The sequence below is a fragment of the Pelodiscus sinensis genome, chromosome 18, assembly GCF_052426305.1.
Source record: "Pelodiscus sinensis isolate ZL-2025 chromosome 18, ASM5242630v1, whole genome shotgun sequence".
Classification (NCBI taxonomy): domain Eukaryota; kingdom Metazoa; phylum Chordata; order Testudines; family Trionychidae; genus Pelodiscus; species Pelodiscus sinensis.
The window spans coordinates 1,516,367-1,535,304 of NC_143069.1; the positions used below are offsets into that span (position 1 = coordinate 1,516,367).

The following is an 18,938-nucleotide window of genomic DNA, read 5'->3' on the forward strand; positions in this document are numbered from 1 at the left end:
GTCTGGAGTAAAAATTCACCTTCGCTGCCCAAAAAGTGTTTGTTGTATTGGGCCCCGCTGCTGAGCAACACCTCGGAGCCACAGGAGCTGAGCAGTCCCGTGTGACCCACCCCTGCCGCCGGTCCCCTGTGCACCACCCTCGCCAGTCCCCCCCCCGCACCCTTGGGAGCTGGATGTGAGAGAGGCCCAGCCTGCAGCACGAGGCGCGACCCTGCTCCGTTCCAAGGGTGGCCCAGTGAAGGGATCTGGGAAAAGTGCAACGGTGCCAGGCCTGGGCCAAAGCCCTGACGACGAGAGACGTACAGAGCTCGGTCACTAGTTTATTGAGAAGCTGAAGCGGTGCCTTGACGGCCGTGCACAGGGCTCTTTGGGGAGGAATTGGTGGGGCTCAAAAGGCTCTTTAATCCAATGGAGTCAGGGCTGGGCGGGAGGTGGAAGCCGGACAAATCAGAGTGAAGGCGCAAGGTAATGGGCCACAACCGGCCCCTGGAATCCGCTCCCAAGGGACGTGGCAGATTGGCCGTTTCGGGAAGATCGGATCCCGCCTGTGACTCGGGAAAGCGTCTGCTTGGGCTCAATGCGGGGCTCCGTGTGCAGCAGCCTGGCCTGCGCGATACGGGAACCCAAACTGGATCCAAAGGGCCGTCCTGGCCAAGCGAGTGCAAACTGATTTGCGCACAATTACGTATTTCTCCCCCAGTAAAATCCCCCCTCGTTTGGTCTTCGTGGCCGATCCCTGGGGAGACGATTCCGCCAGCTCCGCCGGCTTAGGTCAGAGTAGCAAGCTCCAGCCACTGAAAGGCAGAAACGAGGGAGCCGGTGGGCAGGCGCGTCGCGTGTGGAGATGTGCCCCAAGCCCTCCCCCTTTGGGAGCTGCTGTAGGAAGGCGGCTGCGGGGCCAGAGGAAAGAAGCCGGGGGGGGGGGGGTTGTTACACTCGGGTGGGGCAGGAGGCCCCCGGTGGGAGCTCAGCAGGCCCCGCGTGGAGCCTGGGCGATGCTGGGTGGCGCTCTCGTCCTTTGCCACTGGAGTGACGGCTGCAGGGTTAGCCCGAGACACCCTCAAGCCTGGGAGGGCGACTAGCTGATGGAGAGCCCTGGCCAGCAGGTGGGAGGAGGCCTGGGGTGGAATTACCAGGCTGAGGGGTGCCGGTGGGGGGTGGAGGCAGGCGGGTACTAGGAGGGTCGGGCTGCATGGGCCCAAGGGGATCAGCACCGTTGTGGAGAAGGAGTCTGGAAAGTTGGAGCCTGGAGTGGGGTGAGACGGGGGGGCCTGTGGCTTGGGCACGAGGGCGTCTCTGCACTGGGCCAGGGCTGAGGTGCAACAGGAGAGCTGCTGGCGAGCCAGGCGGAGCTGGGAGAAGTTTGTCTGCGCTTTGCCTGCCTCGGGCCAGCCCGTCCTGCTCCCCCGGCTCAGCAGGGGCTGCTCACGCCTCCCCTGCGGGACAAGGCCAGGGCTGGCGGGGGGCTGCAGCCCCTGCCTCTCACCTCCTTCTGCGTCAGGCTGATGGTCCCCGCGCCGGTTTTGTCGTACGCTTGGCACTGCCCTGCTAGCAAACAGAACGTGAGGCCCGCAGGCAGCTGTTGCCCCTGCAACGCTCCCACCCCAGTGCGCGCCCCCTCGGCTGCTCCTCCGCCCCGGGCTGGGCGCACTCGGGTACCACTGCGATGCTGGGGTGTGGCAGCGCCGGGCACGGGGCCGAGTGGCTGCGCAGGGAGCCCAGCCGGGGACGCAGGACTTCAGCCCCTGGGTCCCCGTGTGCACCACTCTTGCGCCGGTGCTAGATCCCGCCTGCTCCGCGGGCCCAGAGTTCGGAGCCCTTGGGCCTGGCTCGGCACAGGCTGCTTGTGAGCCCTGGGGCTGGCGTTAGCCACTGGGAGCAAAAGCCGGGCTGGAGCCGTAACCTGCCCGGCTCTTGCTGCGAGACGCACCCCTCTTCAGGGGGACTGTGCTCCCTTGGGACTCGCCTGCGTCACTCAACCCTCCGGCCCGGTGCCACCCTCCCTTCTCCGTCTCGCCTGTCCCTGCCAGCGCCCTGCAGCGAGGGCTCTATGCCCGGCTGTGTGCAGAGGGGGGCAGGGTGGGGCGCAGAGGCCTGGGGACGGTGCAGACACAGGGCTTGGGACGTGCCCACAGCGGTGGGGCTAGAGCAGGGTTTCCCAGCTATGGGTCAGGACCCACCTATGGGTCGCCATTACATTTCAAAAGGGTCGCCATGTGTCTCCCCAGGTGGCTCTGCCCCCCCACCTCCCCCCGATTTGAATTGCCCGGGGGTCCCCAAGTCTTCCTGCATTGCCGGAATGGGTCCCCATCTGGAAAAGGCCGGGAACCGCTGGACTAGAGGGGCGGGGCCCCTCCGGTAGCCATGGGGAGCCGGCGCTTACGGAAGACGCCTTCCAGCTGCACCATGCAGGACAGGAAGCTGTCGAAGTCGATCTGCAGGTAGCGGTCCCGGAACGGGCGGGTGATGGCCTCCCGCAGCTGGTGATTCAAGTGGAAACCTGCGAGCCAGGCGGTGGAAAGGAGAATTCCGGCCTGAGCCGCGCCGTCTCGCAGCCGGGCTCTCGGCGGCGTCTCCCGTTGCCCAGAGCAGAGGCACCTGCTTGTCTGTGGGCCTGGGGGGCTGTACGGCCTAGTGGTTACAGCACAGGCCGCGGGACCCCAGAGCCTTTGCAAGTTGCTGAATGGCCGAGGGGCAAGAGACTCCCCATTGAACAGGAGCCCCAGGGCCTGGCACGGCCGCTCCCCAGGGTTGAATCGAGCTTTGGCCCATGCGCGGGGCCGTGGCACAAGCCGGATCAGGGCCCTGTTGTGCCCGGCGCTGTACGAACAGCCCTGGCCGGGGCTTAAGGGGGGCGGGAAGCCACCTGCCCAGTCCCCGGCCGGGCACCAGGCAGAGCCGAGCGTCCGGCCGCACGGTGGGGGCCTGGTTTAACACCAGCCCCCGTTCAGTCCTGAGCACGGGGCCCGAGGGGGCCTGGGAGGAGCCTCCAGGGATGATGGGGGGGGGGGGGATCACTGCTGCTCCCCAGGGACCCTGATGGTCTCCAGCTGCCACCTGGGGCAGGGGGGGGAAGCTTCAGAGGAGCTGGGCCATGTGGGGGGAGGGGAGCTCCCCTTCTTTTCCCCACAGGGCTGAAGCACAAACATACCCCCCCCCTGGTTCTACCCTCCCCCAGCTCTGACTGGGCGCCACTGAGGGCTCCCCCATCCCTGTGCAGCAGCCCCCCCCTCTGGCCAGCTGCTGCCCCTGCTGTGCCCCCCCCTTCTCTGCCACTGAGGTGGCTCCTTGCAGGCTGCCCCCTTTGGAGGGTGCGGCCAGGCCCCCCCCCCGCTCACCCGCGTCGTCCAGCGCCAGCTGCATTTCGTGGACGTTCATCGCGCCAGATTGGTCCATGTCGTACGCCCGGAAGATGCCCTGTCAGCGGGGGCAGGCGTGAGCGTGGGGGGCTCAGCCCCCCCCCCAGCTGGGCTCGGCCCCCCCTCCCCTGAGCCGGGCTCAGCCCCCCCCCAGCCGGGCTCGGCCCCCCCCCCAGCCGGGCTCGGCCCCCCCTCCCCTGAGCCGGGCTTGGCCCCCCCCTCCCCTGAGCCGGGCTCAGCCCCCCCCCTCCCCTGAGCCGGGCTTGGCCCCCAGGAGCCCAGTTCAGGGGCTTGCCCTGCACTGCGGCCTGAGCCTCCCTGCCCCCGCGGCACCGGGCGCGGTCGCCTGGCTGGAGGGCGGAGGCAGCGGCCCGGGGTCGGTTCGGTGCCCCCGGCGGGTTCCTCGGGCGCGTGGCCCCCTGGGGCCGGGGCCCCGAACCGCGGCTCCCTCTGATCGTTCCCAGCCACGCGCGGAATATTTATTTCTGTGCACGGCCGCATGGGGAAGTGCACCACGGCCAGAAACACAGACCTAGCTGGGGGTGCTCTGCTAACCCGCTGGGCGGCCCTGGGATCGCTGCCCCCCCAGGCGGCCCGAGGGCTGCTCACCTCCCACTCCTCAATTTTGCTGCACAGGTGCCTGAACTCCGCCAGCCTCAGTTTCCCCGTCTTGTCGTGCTGGTGCCGCTCAGTGAAGGGAAAACGCCAGGCGGAGACGCGCGTCTCTCCTCTCCGTGCGCCCGCCGGGCGTCTGTGGCCACTGGGCCCGGGAGCGTCTCCCCAGCCAGGCAGCCGCCGCTGTGACTGGGGGTTGCCCACCCTCCGCTGCCCAGGCAGGCGTGAGGCTGGGGGGTGCCCCTAGCGTGGGACGTGCCCGGCGTTTGTGGGAACCCAGGAGGAGCCAGGGCCAGCGCCCATCACTCACGGGTCTGGCCTCTGGAAGGCGCCGGATTCAGACCCCCTCACCCGCCTGGGAGGAGCCGCGAGGGGGGCCTTTCGTCGAGCGAGATCTGCCCCTGCCCAGGCGCCCGGCGCATCCCCAGTGAAGGTCACACTTGCCCCGGCCCCGGGCGCCCAGCTCCAGCAGCAGAGGGCGGGGGAAGAACCTGCAGCAGGCAGCCCCCGGAGAGTCGCTGCCCTGTGCCAGGCCACGGCCCCATGGCCAGCTGGAGCAGCGGGATGCAGCACAGCCGAGGGGCCAGGCCTGGTGGGGAGATCCCCGGCCCCAGGGCGGCTCTGCTTCCCCAAAGGATACGTCCACGTGCCGCACGATCTGCCGGGAGACCTCCGGCCCGAAGCCGTCCGACCGCAGGTGGCTCCCTGCCAGGGCCGGCGGGTGGGTTAGAAGCCAGCTTAGCGCAGGCCGGGAGGGGCGCAGGGGGCCAGTGCTCCCCATGGGGCGGTGGCGTCCGGCTTCCACGAGAGCAAGGGAGAGGACTCTCCCGGGGGGGGAGGGAGGGGGCAGGACTCCTGGACTCTCTTCCTGCCTCTGCCACTGACGGCCTGTGCGGCCTTGGGCAGGTCACTTCCCCACTCCTGTGCCTCAGTTTCCCCATCTCTAGCTGCCCTGCCTACCGTGGGCGGGGGAACAGTCCGTTCCCCGCCGTGAGCAAGAGGCCGCCTGGGGAGGACCAGCCGTCCGCCCTCCACACCGAGCCCACCGGAGGGAGGGGGCAGAGTCCGGGGCATTTGGGGGTTAAAGCGCCTCTCGGGTGGCGGAGCCAGGGCGCGTGGAGCCGGCCGGGGAGGGCGGAGCCGATCTCGGGTACTCACGCGTGGCCACGAACTCGTTCAGGAAATCCTGCAGCCTGGCCACATCCATCTGCTTGTCCTGCCAACCAAGGTACCAGCCTCAGTGCCCTGCGACAGCCTGGGCAAGCCCCTTTGCTGCTCCCTGCCTCAGTTTCCCCAGTCCACTAGGGAGAACGGTGGGGCGAGGGGGATGAGAATGTGGAGCTGCCAGGCTGGGTCAGACCAGAGCCCCAGGGGCCGGTCTCTGCGAGTGGCCCCTCCCGGGGCTGAAGGGAACGGAACAGGCCAGTTATCAAATGATCCGCTTCCGGCGGGCAGGGGCCAGGGGCTACCCCGAGCACGGGGCTGTCTGTGCCCAGCACGGCTCACAGCCAGTGGCAGGTCTGCCCGCCACAGACACGCCCGGGCTTCACCTGTCCCCCAGCAGTGAGTTCCACAGGTCCCTGGGGGGCGTGGCCTGGAAAAGCTCTTCCCGGCTCCTGCCTCCCAAGCTCACCGAAGCCCCCTTGTTTGTGTCCCAAGGGGCTCGAGCCTCCCCGAGTCGCGGCTTCAGCAGGCTCATGCGGTCGGAGCCCCCCAGTTTTCCCTCGCCTGAGCCGCTCCCCCCCCAGCCTGCGTGAGCGGCCGGGGGCTACGGGGACACGACCAGCCTGGGGCCCCAGGACGAGCCCCAAGAGCAAACCCAACCCAGCCGGAGCCCAGACCCCCAGCAGGGACCCCACTCACCGGCCCCGCCAGCTTCAGGAAGGCCTGCTCCAGCTGCCGCTCGTCCCGGATCGGCTGGGGAGAGAGGGGCCGGGCTCAGGGGAGAAGCCCGAGGGGCTGGCGCTGGGGAGGGGGGCGGGGCCCCGGGGGGAAGTCGAGTCCCCGGTTTCCCACGTTGACGTGGCTCTTTCCCGGGGCGGGTTTTCTCCTTCGTGTTTCTAACCCGCCCCCGTTTGCACCCCGGCCCCGCGCGGCTTCCCCCTGGACTGGCCCCGGCCTGGCCCCTCTCCCCCCTGGACTGGCCCCTCTCCCCCCTGGACTGGCCCCTCTCCCCCCGGCCTGGGCCCGGACTGGCCCCTCTCCCAGCGGCTGGGCCCGGACTGGCCCCTCTCCCCCCGGCCTGGGCCCGGACTGGCCCCTCTCCCCCCGGCCTGGCCCCGGACTGGCCCCTCTCCCCCCTGGACTGGCCCCGCTCCCCCCGGCCTGGGCCCGGACTGGCCCCTCTCCCCCCTGGCCTGGCCCCTCTCCCCCCTGGACTGGCCCCGGACTGGCCCCTCTCCCCCCGGCCTGGGCCCCTGGCGCAGGCTCTGTCCCCTCTGCGGCTCGTGTTCGTCCCCCCGGACCCCACCTGCCCGCAGCACAGGGCGCGGTAGCCGGGGGGCAGGGTCCGGGGCAGGGGGGCAGGACAGGCTGGAGGCGCAGGGCTGGGGTGGGGGGAGAGGTGGGAGGAGGGGGCACAGGATGGGGGTGCATGGGCTGAGGGGCCCATGGGTGCCAGGGCAATCGGGGAGTGCTGGGCCCCCAGGAGGCAGGGTGTGACGTAGTGGGGGTACCTGGCCGGTTCTATGCTGCTGGCTCTGGGGGAACCCCCACTGGCTGCCGTGGGTACCAGGACCCAGCAAAACAGGATGAGTCACTATGCAAACCAGTGGCCAGACACCCCCCATGGAGAGGAACAAAGGAAGGTGGATGCTGCCCTGGCTGGGGGGCAGGGCTGGAGGTTAGTGAGTTGGTTGCTGGCTGTCGGAGGGCATGGAGGAGAGCCTAGGGGAAGGGGCTGGAGTTTAGGGGCCCAGTCTCCCCCATCTCAAGGGGGCCTGAGGCATCCTAGCCCAGTTCCTGTAACCAGATTCCATCTGTGCTGCGCTGTGCTGGAGGAGCAATAAACCACCCTCAATTCCACCGGCTGGTGCAGTCTGTTTGTGCCATTTCGGGGTGCAGGAGACGGGGAACCCCCATCGCGCCGTCACACAGGGCACCAGCACACAAGTTCCCCCAGGGGGGCCCTGAGGGTCCTGCCGGGGGGTCCCAGCAGGCGGGCGGCGCGTTGGGGGGGTTGCTGGTACCTGGGGGGGTCTCAGGTCTGCTCTGATTTCATCGTCCAGTTCCCTGGAAGACACACGAGCGTCACAGCGGAGCGCAGCGGCCGGGGCCCTAAGCGGGGTCCTGAGCCCTTCCCCCACCCTGGGCAGGGGCGTCCTTTGCCCCCCGGCCCGGTGCCCCCGCAAAGCTCCAGTGGGACGCTGGCCCCGCCTCGCCAATCGGGGCAGGTTCCGGCCGGCACGTGCTTCAAATGCGTCGCTGAATCGGGGCCCGAATGGGCATCCGCAGCTGCCCTGGCTGGGCTGTTGGGCAGAGGGCGCCCCCCCCACCAGCACAGGGAGACCCCGGCAGGGCCCGTGCCTCTGGGGAGCTGTGCAGGGCTGGGTAAACTGAGGCACACAGGCAGATGGTGGAAGACTTGGGGAAAGGAGCTGGGTCTCCTGAATCCCAGCCCCGCTCTCCCCACTAGGGAATACTCCTGGGAGAGCCAGGAAGAGAACCCAGGAGTCCTGCCCCACGGCCCCCACTCCCACCCCACAGCTGGGCCTGGAAGCCCCTTTCCGCCCCAAGCCCCGCTCTCCCGCCTCCCAGCCCCTGCTCTAACCCTCAGGCCGCGCTGCCCCCGTGGCCGGGACTCACAGGGCCTCGTGGTCCTGCTCGGTGAGGACGCGCAGGGTGAAGTCGCCCTCCTGCATGGGGCGGCCGGTGCTGGGGACGACGAGGTAACTCCCTGGCGGCAGGCGGTGGCGGGCGGCCACGTCCCGCATGGGCAGGTGCGAGGTCTGGGCCACGGGGCGGAGTTTGGGGAGCCAGGCCTTCCTCTGGGACACGCTCGCCAGCGCCAGGTACTGCGGGGAGAGGCCCCGCGTCAGGGACCCGGCCCCGAGGGGCTCACCCCCCGGGGGGGCTCAGGCCGGCCCTGCCCGCGGGTCCCTCAAACCGCGCCCGGGCGCCGGCTAGTTACCTCCTCGGGCACCTGCAAAAGAGCAACGGGGGCGGGGGGTGAGCGAGGGAGGGATCCGGAGACCCCCCCCCGAGGCGTCACACCCGAGAGGGGAGCTCGGAGCCGGCTGCTCCCTGTGTGGGGCGGGGAGCAGGGTCCCCCACCCCTAGGCCCTGGCCCCCGGCCTGGGGGGAGGAGGGAGGCGGACGCGGCTCGGCTCTGCCCGGCTGCCGACTCCCCCTCTGTGTGCTCAGCGCAGCGACTGGCCCCGCCCATGGCCCAGGCAGGCCGGGGACCCGCTGGTGTCCCCAGGGGCTCGCAGACACGGGGGGCCGGCCCAGCCTCACCTCCAGGATCTCGAAGCCGATGGGCAGAAAGTCCTGCCCCTGCTTCCGGCCGCGGCGCCGGTCCCTCTGCGCCAGCGCCACCAGCAGGGTGCAGCCGCCGGCTCCCTCCGGCGCCCGCAGGCGGACGTGGTACTGGGGGTTCATCCAGAAGCCGTCTGCGGGCGAGGCCGGGCCAGTCTCAGCATCCGCAGGCCGGGCCCCCCAGGGACCTCAGTGCTGGGGGGCCAAAGAGCCCCCCCAGCCTGCAGCTGCAGCAGCCCCCCGCCCCCCCCAGCCCCTCGGAGGGGTGGAAACGGCCCGTCACTGATCCACTCACCCCCGGCTCTCCCTGGGCCCCCCCGCAGAGCGACACGCCCACTCGGGTCCTGGGGGGCTCCTGCGCCTGCCCCCTCCGCCCTGCCAGTGCCCCTCTCTCCATCCCCAGCCCCTGCCCCACAGCCCTGCTCTGCCCCCCACTCCCACCCTGCAGCCCCTGCCCCCCTCCGCCCTGCCAGTGCCCCTCTCTCCATCCCCCAGCCCCTGCCCCACAGCCCTGCTCTGCCCCCCACTCCCAGCCTGCAGCCCCTGCCCCCCTCCGCCCTGCCAGTGCCCCTCTCTCCATCCCCCAGCCCCTGCCCCACAGCCCTGCTCTGCCCCCCACTCCCACCCTGCAGCCCCTGCCCCCCTCCGCCCTGCCAGTGCCCCTCTCTCCATCCCCAGCCCCTGCCCCACAGCCCTGCTCTGCCCCCCACTCCCACCCTGCAGCCCCTGCCCCCCTCCGCCCTGCCAGTGCCCCTCTCTCCATCCCCCTGCCCCACAGCCCTGCTCTGCCCCCCACTCCCACCCTGCAGCCCCTGCCCCCCTCCGCCCTGCCAGTGCCCCTCTCTCCATCCCCCAGCCCCTGCCCCACAGCCCTGCTCTGCCCCCCACTCCCACCCTGCAGCCCCTGTCCCCCTCCGCCCTGCCAGTGCCCCTCTCTCCATCCCCCAGCCCCTGCCCCACAGCCCTGCTCCGCCCCCCACTCCCACCCTGCAGCCCCTGCCCCCCTCTGCCCTGCCAGTGCCCCTCTCTCCATCCCCCTGCCCCACAGCCCTGCTCCGCCCCCCACTCCCACCCTGCAGCCCCTGCCCCCCTCCGCCCTGCCAGTGCCCCTCTCTCCATCCCCCAGCCCCTGCCCCACAGCCCTGCTCTGCCCCCCACTCCCAGCCTGCAGCCCCTGTCCCCCTCCGCCCTGCCAGTGCCCCTCTCTCCATCCCCCAGCCCCTGCCCCACAGCCCTGCTCTGCCCCCCACTCCCACCCTGCAGCCCCTGCCCCCCTCCGCCCTGCCAGTGCCCCTCTCTCCATCCCCCTGCCCCACAGCCCTGCTCTGCCCCCCACTCCCACCCTGCAGCCCCTGCCCCCCTCCGCCCTGCCAGTGCCCCTCTCTCCATCCCCCAGCCCCTGCCCCACAGCCCTGCTCCGCCCCCCACTCCCAGCCTGCAGCCCCTGCCCCCCTCCGCCCTGCCAGTGCCCCTCTCTCCATCCCCCAGCCCCTGCCCCACAGCCCTGCTCCGCCCCCCACTCCCACCCTGCAGCCCCTGCCCCCCTCCGCCCTGCCAGTGCCCCTCTCTCCATCCCCCTGCCCCACAGCCCTGCTCTGCCCCCCACTCCCACCCTGCAGCCCCTGCCCCCCTCCGCCCTGCCAGTGCCCCTCTCTCCATCCCCAGCCCCTGCCCCACAGCCCTGCTCTGCCCCCCACTCCCAGCCTGCAGCCCCTGCCCCCCTCCGCCCTGCCAGTGCCCCTCTCTCCATCCCCCAGCCCCTGCCCCACAGTCCTGCTCTGCCCCCCACTCCCACCCTGCAGCCCCTGCCCCCCTCCGCCCTGCCAGTGCCCCTCTCTCCATCCCCCAGCCCCTGCCCCACAGTCCTGCTCTGCCCCCCACTCCCACCCCGCAGCCCCTGTGATTCAGTGGAGTCCGTCTCTGGGGGCTTCCGGGGGGCCAGGCTGTTACCCCAGAGGCCGGAGCTCCTGCTCCCGCCGGCCGTGTGGCCGATGCGCCAGCGCCCCTGGAAGCAGGCCGCTCTCCAGCCCTGCCCCGGCTCCGTGCCCGCCAGGCTGCAGATCTCCAGGGCGTCGAAGCAGCGCAGGAAATCGTCCATCTGCATCCTGCGGGGAGAGACCCGCAGCCCAGCCCGGCTCAGGGCGCCCGATCCCTGGACGCCACTGGGGCACCCGCCGGGCCTCAGCCGCTCCCCCGCACTGAGACCCCGGGGGCCCGGCTGCTGCCTCGCTGGCCAATAGCCCCGGCCAAAAGGGCAGCCTGGCACCCAGAACCCAGTCCGGGAGCTGCCACCAGCCTGCTGGGCGAAGCCGGGCCAGGTGTGGCCCCGCCCCGTGCCTCAGTTTCCCTCCCCACCTTTGTCTACTGTAACTTCTCTGCAGCAGCAACCTTGGCTTGGGTCTGGGGGGCGCCCGGCCCGACGGGCCCTGATCTCGGAGGGGTCTGGGGGCGCCCGGCCCGACGGGCCCTGATCTCGGAGGAGTCTGGGGGCGCCCAGCCCGACGGGCCCTGATCTCGGGGGGGTCTGGGGGGCACCCGGCCCGACGGGCCCTGATCTCGGGGGGGTCTGGGGGCACCCGGCCCGACGGGCCCTGATCTCGGGGGGGTCTGGGGGCGCCCGGCCCGACGGGCCCTGATCTCGGGGGGGTCTGGGGGGCACCCGACGGGCCCTGATCTCGGGGGGGTCTGGGGGCGCCCGGCCCGACGGGCCCTGATCTCGGAGGAGTCTGGGGGCGCCCAGCCCGACGGGCCCTGATCTCGGGGGGGTCTGGGGGGCGCCCGACGGGCCCTGATCTCGGGGGGGTCTGGGGGCGCCCGGCCCGACGGGCCCTGATCTCGGGGGGGTCTGGGGGCGCCCGGCCCGACGGGCCCTGATCTCGGGGGGGTCTGGGGGCGCCCGGCCCGACGGGCCCTGATCTCGGGGGGGTCTGGGGGGCGCCCAACGGGCCCTGATCTCGGGGGGGTCTGGGGGGCGCCCAACGGGCCCTGATCTCGGGGGGGTCTGGGGGGCGCCCAACAGGCCCTGATCTCGGGGGGGTCTGGGGGGCGCTGGCCCGACGGGCCCTGATCTCTGGTATCAGCTGCCCAGTCCCAATTATAATCCCTGGAGCCAGTGTCTTACCAGAATTCCCCGTCTTCCTTTCTCACGTGCAGGGTCTCCCGGAGCTGGGGCTGCAGCCCTGCCCAGAGGGGGGAGCTGGGCAGAGGGGAGAGGGGCGTGGGTGTTAGATGGGCTGCCCCCGACGCCGTCCCTGAGCCCTGGAAGCTGCGGCCGGTGCCGTGAGCCGCTCTGGGCAGGCTGTGGGGTGTGGGGCTGGTTCCCACGGCGTGTGAGCAAGCGGCCAGTCTCTGAAGGACGCGCTGGGTGGCCGTTGGTTTCCCTGGGGTCCCAAGGGAGTCCGTGCTCCCTGTGCGGAGCCAGCTCTTGGGGACGGAGCCGGGCCCCGCCTGAGACCCTCGAAAGAGGCTCCCCGGTGCGCCGCGCGGAACTCCCTGCTGCAGGACTGGCCCGGCCCGTGTCAGTAAAGGCCATTCCCTGGCGTCACCGCCCTGAGTCCCCCGCAAGGGAAACTGACCCCCCTCCCCCCCGGCTCCCTGGACGCCTCGGCTGCTCCTGGCGGGGGGGGCCAGCCGGGCGCCCACGATAACAGAGCTGGGGGTGAGCGCGGGCTGCGGAGGCAGGGAGGCCGTGACCCCGGGCCCCAGGGGTACGTGCTGCTCGCCCCGAGCCGCCGCAGCCTGGGAGCGCAGCATGGGGGCGCCCTCGGCCGGGCCCCGTCCCCCCCCCCCCGCCCCCGTCCCCGTCCCCCCCGTCCCCGTCCCCCCCCCCGTCCCCGCCCGCACTCACTCATCACTCCACCGGCCCGTCCATTCCTTCTCGCCCCAGGGGTTCCTCAGCCGCAGCAGCTTCAGCCTCCGGCCGTTGCCCTCCAGCTGTGCAAGGACACCAGGGTGGGGGTGGGGGTGGGGGTGGGGGGGGTTGTGTTGCAGGTCGGGGCCGGCCGTGGCTTATTGGTTCCTGGTGCCCTGCCTGCCGCACCCGGCGCCTCCTGGCCTATCCTTGGCCTGGTCTCTGTTTGTACAGCTCCGAGCGCGGGGGGGGGGCTGTGGCAAGCCTCCAGGTGCAATGGGGGTCCAGGCAAACCACTGCCTCAGTTTCCCCATTGCTGCAAAGGGAACAATGCCCCTTTCCTGGGCTGTTTACATCCCGGCTGGCAGCAGAGGGACCCGATCGGCACGGCCCTTCGGGGGGGGTTGGCCCCTGACAGCCTGGCGCTGGGGGCGGGATGCCCCTGCAGGCGGGAGTTGCAGTGTGAACCCCCCCCAGCAGCTCCTGTCCTTCGGGCTGGGCCCCCCCCCGTCCGCTGGCTCTCGCCTGGCACCACGGGCCCCCCCGGCCGCATGCGGGTGAGATGCTCCCCTGGCACCTGCGCCCTGGGCCGGAGCCCAGCCTGGCGGGCGGGGACAGCGACTGGCCGGCCCCTGAGTTCAGACGCTCGCCCCGAAGGGCAGGGAGTGTCCGGGGGGGGGCCCTGATCTCGCTCGGCCCTGTGGGGGCTCCCGGCTGCCCCGCGCAGCACGAACCCGACGGGCCCCCGAGCGCCACGCGCCGGCTCACCGTGTGCACGCCCGTGACCGAGTAGGCATGGCCCTGCACCAGCCCCTCCGGCGTCTTGCCCTCACTGTCCTCCAGCCTGCTGACCTGGGGGGGACGTCAGACAGCCCCTTGTCACCTCCGCTGCCAGGCCCCGGGGCGCAGAACCGCAAACCAGGGCCGACCCCGATCCCGGAAGGGTCTGGGGGCACCGGCCCGACGGGCCCTGATCTCGGGGTGGTCTGGGGGCGCCTGGCCCGACGGGCCCTGATCTCGGGGGGGTCTGGGGGCGCCCGGCCCGACGGGCCCTGATCTCGGGGGGGTCTGGGGGGCGCCCGGCCCGACGGGCCCTGATCTCGGGGGGGGGGTCTGGGGGGTGCCGGCCCGACAGGCCCTGATCTCGGGGGGGGGGTCTGGGGGGCGCCCGGCCCGACGGGCCCTGATCTCGGGGGGGTCTGGGGGGTGCCGGCCCGACGGGCCCTGATCTCGGGGGGGGGGTCTGGGGGGCGCCCGGCCCGATGGGCCCTGATCTCGGGGAGGTCTGGGGGCGCCCGGCCCGATGGGCCCTGATCTCGGGGGGGGGGTCTGGGGGCGCCTGGCCCGACGGGCCCTGATCTCGGGGGGGTCTGGGGGGCGCCCGGCCCGACGGGCCCTGATCTCGGGGGGGGTCTGGGGGCGCCCGGCCCGACAGGCCCTGATCTCAGGGGGGCCTGGGGGCGCCCGGCCCGACGGGCCCTGATCTCGGGGGGGGTCTGGGGGCGCCCGGCCCGACGGGCCCTGATCTCGGGGGGGTCTGGGGGCGCCCGGCCCGACGGGCCCTGATCTCGGGGAGGGTCTGGGGGCGCCCGGCCCGACGGGCCCTGATCTCGGGGGGGTCTGGGGGCGCCCGGCCCGACGGGCCCTGATCTCGGGGGGGTCTGGGGGCGCCCGGCCCGACGGGCCCTGATCTCGGGGGGGTCTGGGGGCGCCCGGCCCGACGGGCCCTGATCTCAGGGGGGTCTGGGGGACGCCCGGCCCGACGGGCCCTGTTCTCGGGGGGGTCTGAGGGCGCCCGGCCCGACGGGCCCTGTTCTCGGGGGGGTCTGGGGGGCGCCCGGCCCGACGGGCCCTGATCTCGGGGGGGTCTGGGGGCGCCCGGCCCGACGGGCCCTGATCACAGTTCAAGTCCTGCTGCTGCCGTTGTGCCCTTGACTCCCGCCCCGGCTCACCTGGATGTGGGTGCCCATCAGAGCCCCCTGGCGCAGGGCCGCCTGGATGATCTCGAAGAGCTGCGGGTTGGGCAGCTTCAGCGGGATGCTCTCCCCGACCCCGCCGGTGAAATCCACGAAGGCCTCGTTCATGTACCCGCCGCTCATGGCCTCGTACGAGCCGCTGAGCCTGGGAGGGGGGCGGAGGGGGAAGGGTGAGAACGTGGCAGGGCGCCCCCGTTCTGTGGCCCAGGGGGGTGTTAGAGCCCAGGCTGCCTGAGACTTTGGAGGCCTGGGTCCAATTCCTAAGCTGGGTGGCTTTGGAAAGGCCCCCTGCCTCGGTTTCCCCAACTCTCCTCTGGGAGAATGCCCTTTCCTCAGCTCTCTGGCCGTGCCCCATGGCAGGCTCTGGACACGCCCCCCCCCCAGCTGGGGGGCAGGGACCAGCCCACTCACTTGGCATAGGCTTTCTCCAGCAGCGCCATCCAGAACTCGTTGCGCTGGCGGGAGCGCACGAAGACCAGCTCTCCACTCCTCACCGGCAGCCGGTCGTCCACCACCACGTCCACCCACTGTCCGTACTGCCAGAACTGGGGGAGAAGCCGTGAGCGCCGGGCCCTGGGTCCGGGGCCGAACTCGGGCAGCTCCCAGCCTCCGGGCCGCATCGCAAACCCCGGAATAGCGGCAAGGGCGTGCGGCCGTTGGGCGCCCGGAGCCCCCGGGCTCATGCACTTGGCTCCGGGACGCCAGCCTGGGGCGCCTCAGTGCCCGGGCTGTGGGCCGGCGCAGTCTGGGCCATGCAAGGAACGAGCCCTAAAGTCCACTCACTTGTGGTCCCATTCGCCTCTATATGGCCCAAGCCCTCTGGCTGGACTACATCTCCCATCATGCCCCATGGCCAGGGAAGCAGCTGTGATGCATCCTGGGAGATGTAGTCCAGACCTGGGAGCCCTGCCCATGCAGGAGAGCAGGCACATGAGACACCTCCCCCCCAAGAACTACAATTCCCATGAGGCACCACGGAGGCAATTTAAAAAAATCCAACTATTGCTGGGCTTTGGGCACTTGGTGGGCCCCACCCGGCCGGCTGCCACCAGGCGCCGCCCCCTCCGCTTGGAGAGGGGCCCCATGGGGGTGCGGGAGTAACTTGGGGGCCGAACTGTGGGTGCATCGCGCCCCTTCCTGCAGGCCTTGTGCTGGGGCCCTGCAATGCGCCAGCCCCGGATCCCCGGCGCCCTGAAACTGCCCTCGGCCCCTCCCCCGGCAGGGCAGCACCCCCTCCCCCGCCCCGCCTGGCCCCGGCGCTGCGCTACCCACCTGGAAGTGGAAGATGCCGGCGTAGTCCCCCGGGGCAAAGCTCTGCCCACCGGGCACCACCCGCTGCAGGAGCCGTGGGTAGAGGGTGAGGGAGGCGGCCGCGGCCAGGAACCAGCAGTTGCCTGTGCCGGGGGGGGGGGGGTGTTTATAGTCCTGTGGCCACGGATCATTTGGCGCGAACGGCGTCGGCTAAGCCCGTCGTGCTGCCTCGGAGACAGTCACCCTCCTGCTTCCGGGCGCCCCCTCCGACAGGCACCCACCCCCGGCCGTCCCCTCCCCGCCAGGGCATCCAGGCAGCCTAGGAACCTGGGGGCAGGATCCGGGCAGACGCTTACCCAACTGGCCCTGCTCCACGTCCGTCCGGCTCATGCCCTCCTGGATGAACACTGGGGCCTGGCAGATTTCCTGCGCGAGAGAACAAAGCAGGGAGCATCCCAGCTGGAGGAGAGGCCGGCGCGGGAATTATGCAGCCGGAGAGGTGAGGGTCTTTTCTGACACCGCCCTGGCGGGCGTCACCAGGTGGCGTTGTTGCGGCTGCACCCTGAGCGCGTGGGCCGGGTGTGCAGACCTGCGGGGCAGCTGTGAGTTGGGGGTACACGAGGGTTTTGTGCGGAGGCAGCCTGGGCAGGCAGGGAGCAGGGGGGAGTGGGCAGCGAGGTTGCTCTCTGCCTTCCGCGCGGAGGAGTGTCAGTTCCGGGGCATTGGCGCAGCTCTGAGATTGGGCCCTGCGTGCTGCGTGAGCCTCTCGCAGAAAGACTGGGGCATGGATGCACATAAAACACATACCAGCTGGGAGAGACCCACCTCCACATCAGTGATTTCTCTCCCAACGGGAAGCTGACCTGCCGGGCTGCAAACACCCGCTGCTGCTCAGTACGGGCAGCATTGGTGGCAGTAGTGGGATACGCCAGGAATACTGAGCGTTCTCCCATGACTGCTCCTTGTCCCTAACATGCTGACCGTCCCACATTGCCAGAGCCCCTTGCGTGGCCCCCGACCTTGGACTCAGGTTGGCGCCGGGTCTCTTTGCCAATGAGGCTGGAGCTCTGTGTTCAGCCCCTGCCCCGGGACACACCCTGCTGCAGAGAGAACCAGCAGTAACCTCTGCCCGCTCCCATCTCTGCAGAGTGAAACATTAACCCATGCCCACCGGTGCGGTGCCAAAGTGACCTGCCGCACCAGGCTCCGAGATCGAGTGGCCAGCTCACTGAGCGCCTGCCCCCTGGGGTGTTCAGGGACAGAGTCCGTCCCCCCGACCCAGCCTGCACCGGAGGAAACTCTGGGGTCATGTATTGCACCAGCCCCGAGAGCAGGGCCACTTTGTGCTGCCCCCAGCGCCCGTGAGAGCCAGGCAGGCCCTATCGTGGGAACCAGCCGCCCCATCGACAAGGGCGCAGCATCCATGCAATTCAGCTGGGGAAACTGAGGCCCAGAGAGACGCAGTAACTGCCCAAGGTCACAGGGCCCTGATCTCGGCCAGGGCCTGGGGGGCGCCCGGCCCGATGGGCCCTGATCTCGGGGGTGTCTGGGGGGGGCGCCCGGCCCGACGGGCCCTGATCTCGGGGGTGTCTGGGGGGCGCCTGGCCCGATGGGCCCTGATCTCGGGGGTGTCTGGGGGGTGCCCGGCCCGATGGGCCCTGATCTCGGGGGTGTCTGGGGGGCGCCCGGCCTGATGGGCCCTGATCTCGGGGGTGTCTGGGGGGGCGCCCGGCCCGACGGGCCCTGATCTCGGGGGGGTCTGGGGGGTGCCCGGCCCGACGGGCCCTGATCTCGGGGGTGTCTGGGGGGGCGCCCGGCCCGACGGGCCCTGATCTCGGGGGTGTCTGGGGGGGCGCCCGGCCCGACGGGCCCTGATCTCGGGGGTGTCTGGGGGGCGCCCGGCCCGACGGGCCCTGATCTCGGGGGTGTCTGGGGGGCGCCCGGCCCGACGGGCCCTGATCTCGGGGGTGTCTGGGGGGCGCCCGGCCCGACGGGCCCTGATATCGGGGAGGTCTGGGGGGCGCCCCACGGGACTTTGATCTCATCTGGGGACTCCAAGTGCCAGCGGCAGGGGTCCCTGAGCCCTGTCAGCCGCGGTGCCTGGGCCCTACCTGCGGCCGCTTCCACTCCAGCCCGCGGGTGGCCTCCGTCCCGGGCCCGAGCTGCAGGTGGCCCAGGGAGCTGGGCGCGGCGTCGAAGAGCGGGTCGGTGAAGAGGCGGTGCTGCTGCAGACACTGCTGCTTCAGGGCCCGGTACTCCTGCTCCCAGGCCGGGAGGACCCGGGCGGGCTCCAGGCCGGGGTCACGGAGGAGACGGACGGTGATGCCGGGGGGAGCCATGCTGAGCCGTGCGAGCCTCGTGCGACACCAGGCACCTGTGCACCTGAGTGTGACCCGGGCGTGTGCTTGTGCAAGGTGCAGGTGCGGCGCTTATCAGCCTCTGCCAACTGCCGCATCCTGCTCCTGCCAGCGGGATGGCTCGGCCGCTGTTAACCCTTCACGGGCCGGGGACTGAGCCGTCCGGCCTGGGCCTCCAGCAGACTGGTTGGGGATGGAGCGAGCCAGAGCAGGACTCCTGGGTCCATAGACACGTCTCCTCCCTGGACCCAACCTTCCCCAAGGGCGAGGGAGCTGGCGTGTTCGGAGCCGGACCCCCCCCCCACGCTCCCACTGACATCGACCCCACCCCCAGCCAGAGCCAGGGAGCGAACCCGGCTCCCAGCCCCTGCTCCAACCACTAGACCGCACTGCTCGCGCAGGAAATAGACCTGCCTCGCCGCCCCCAGCCTGGCAATCTCCCTCCCTGCACAGACCCAGGCGCAGAACCCGGGGGTCCCGGCCCCCCGGCCCCCACCCCTCCAGAGCCCAGTGAAGTCAGTGGAAAGGCCCCACCGGGATGGAAAGGCCCCCAGTGGAAAGGCCCCACTTTGGCCCGGGATGGCAGAGGGTTAATTCTGGCCCTGGGCCAGGCGGGCGCTGCCTTTGCTACTATGCGCTGTAAAACCGAGTGTTGGGACGGCCGCCCTGCGCCTGCTACTGGTCTCACGCAGCCCTGCCCTGGCGGGTCAGAGCCCGGCCCCCTGGGCCCGGTGGGTCAGAGCCCGGCACCTCTGGGCCCGGCGGGTCAGATCCCGGCTCCCTGGGCCCGGCGGGGCAGATCCTGGCCACCCTGGGCCTGGCGGGGCAGATCCCGGCTCCCCTGGGCCTGGCGGGGCAGATCCCGGCTCCCCTGGGCCCGGCGGAGCAGATCTCGGCCACCCTGGGCCCGGCGGGGCAGATCCCGGCCACCCTGGGCCCGGCGGGGCAGATCCCGGCCCCCCTGGGCCCAATGGGGCAGATCCCGGCCACCCTGGGGCCGGCGGGGCAGATCCCGGCCCCCTGGGCCCGGCGGGGCAGATCCCGGCTCCCCTGG

General features: G+C 71.7%; 1 protein-coding gene across 2 annotated transcripts; it reads right to left on the reverse strand.

Annotated features, from left to right (window-relative positions):
• Positions 1 to 159: 159 nt before the first annotated feature.
• On the reverse strand, positions 160 to 18,416 carry CAPN12 (calpain 12). 2 transcript variants are annotated; one of them, XM_075917975.2, is made up of 20 exons: positions 17,639 to 18,416; positions 15,884 to 15,953; positions 15,549 to 15,670; positions 14,688 to 14,821; positions 14,253 to 14,421; positions 13,069 to 13,152; positions 12,298 to 12,383; positions 11,572 to 11,646; positions 10,401 to 10,555; positions 8,430 to 8,584; positions 7,779 to 7,987; positions 7,163 to 7,205; positions 5,838 to 5,891; positions 5,133 to 5,190; positions 4,615 to 4,679; positions 3,969 to 4,037; positions 3,339 to 3,417; positions 2,384 to 2,500; positions 1,487 to 1,545; positions 160 to 794 (listed from the first exon to the last, which is right to left on the reverse strand). In XM_075917975.2, exons 1-20 carry the CDS (start codon positions 17,864 to 17,866, stop codon positions 768 to 770), a joined length of 2,058 nt encoding a protein of 685 aa, XP_075774090.2. In that variant the 5' UTR covers positions 17,867 to 18,416; the 3' UTR covers positions 160 to 767. The 2 variants fall into 2 exon arrangements, with proteins under 2 accessions (XP_075774090.2, XP_075774091.2); XM_075917976.2 differs by lacking the exon at positions 17,639 to 18,416 and adding an exon at positions 16,353 to 17,048 and having other exon boundaries at positions 161 to 794.
• Positions 18,417 to 18,938: the final 522 nt, after the last annotated feature.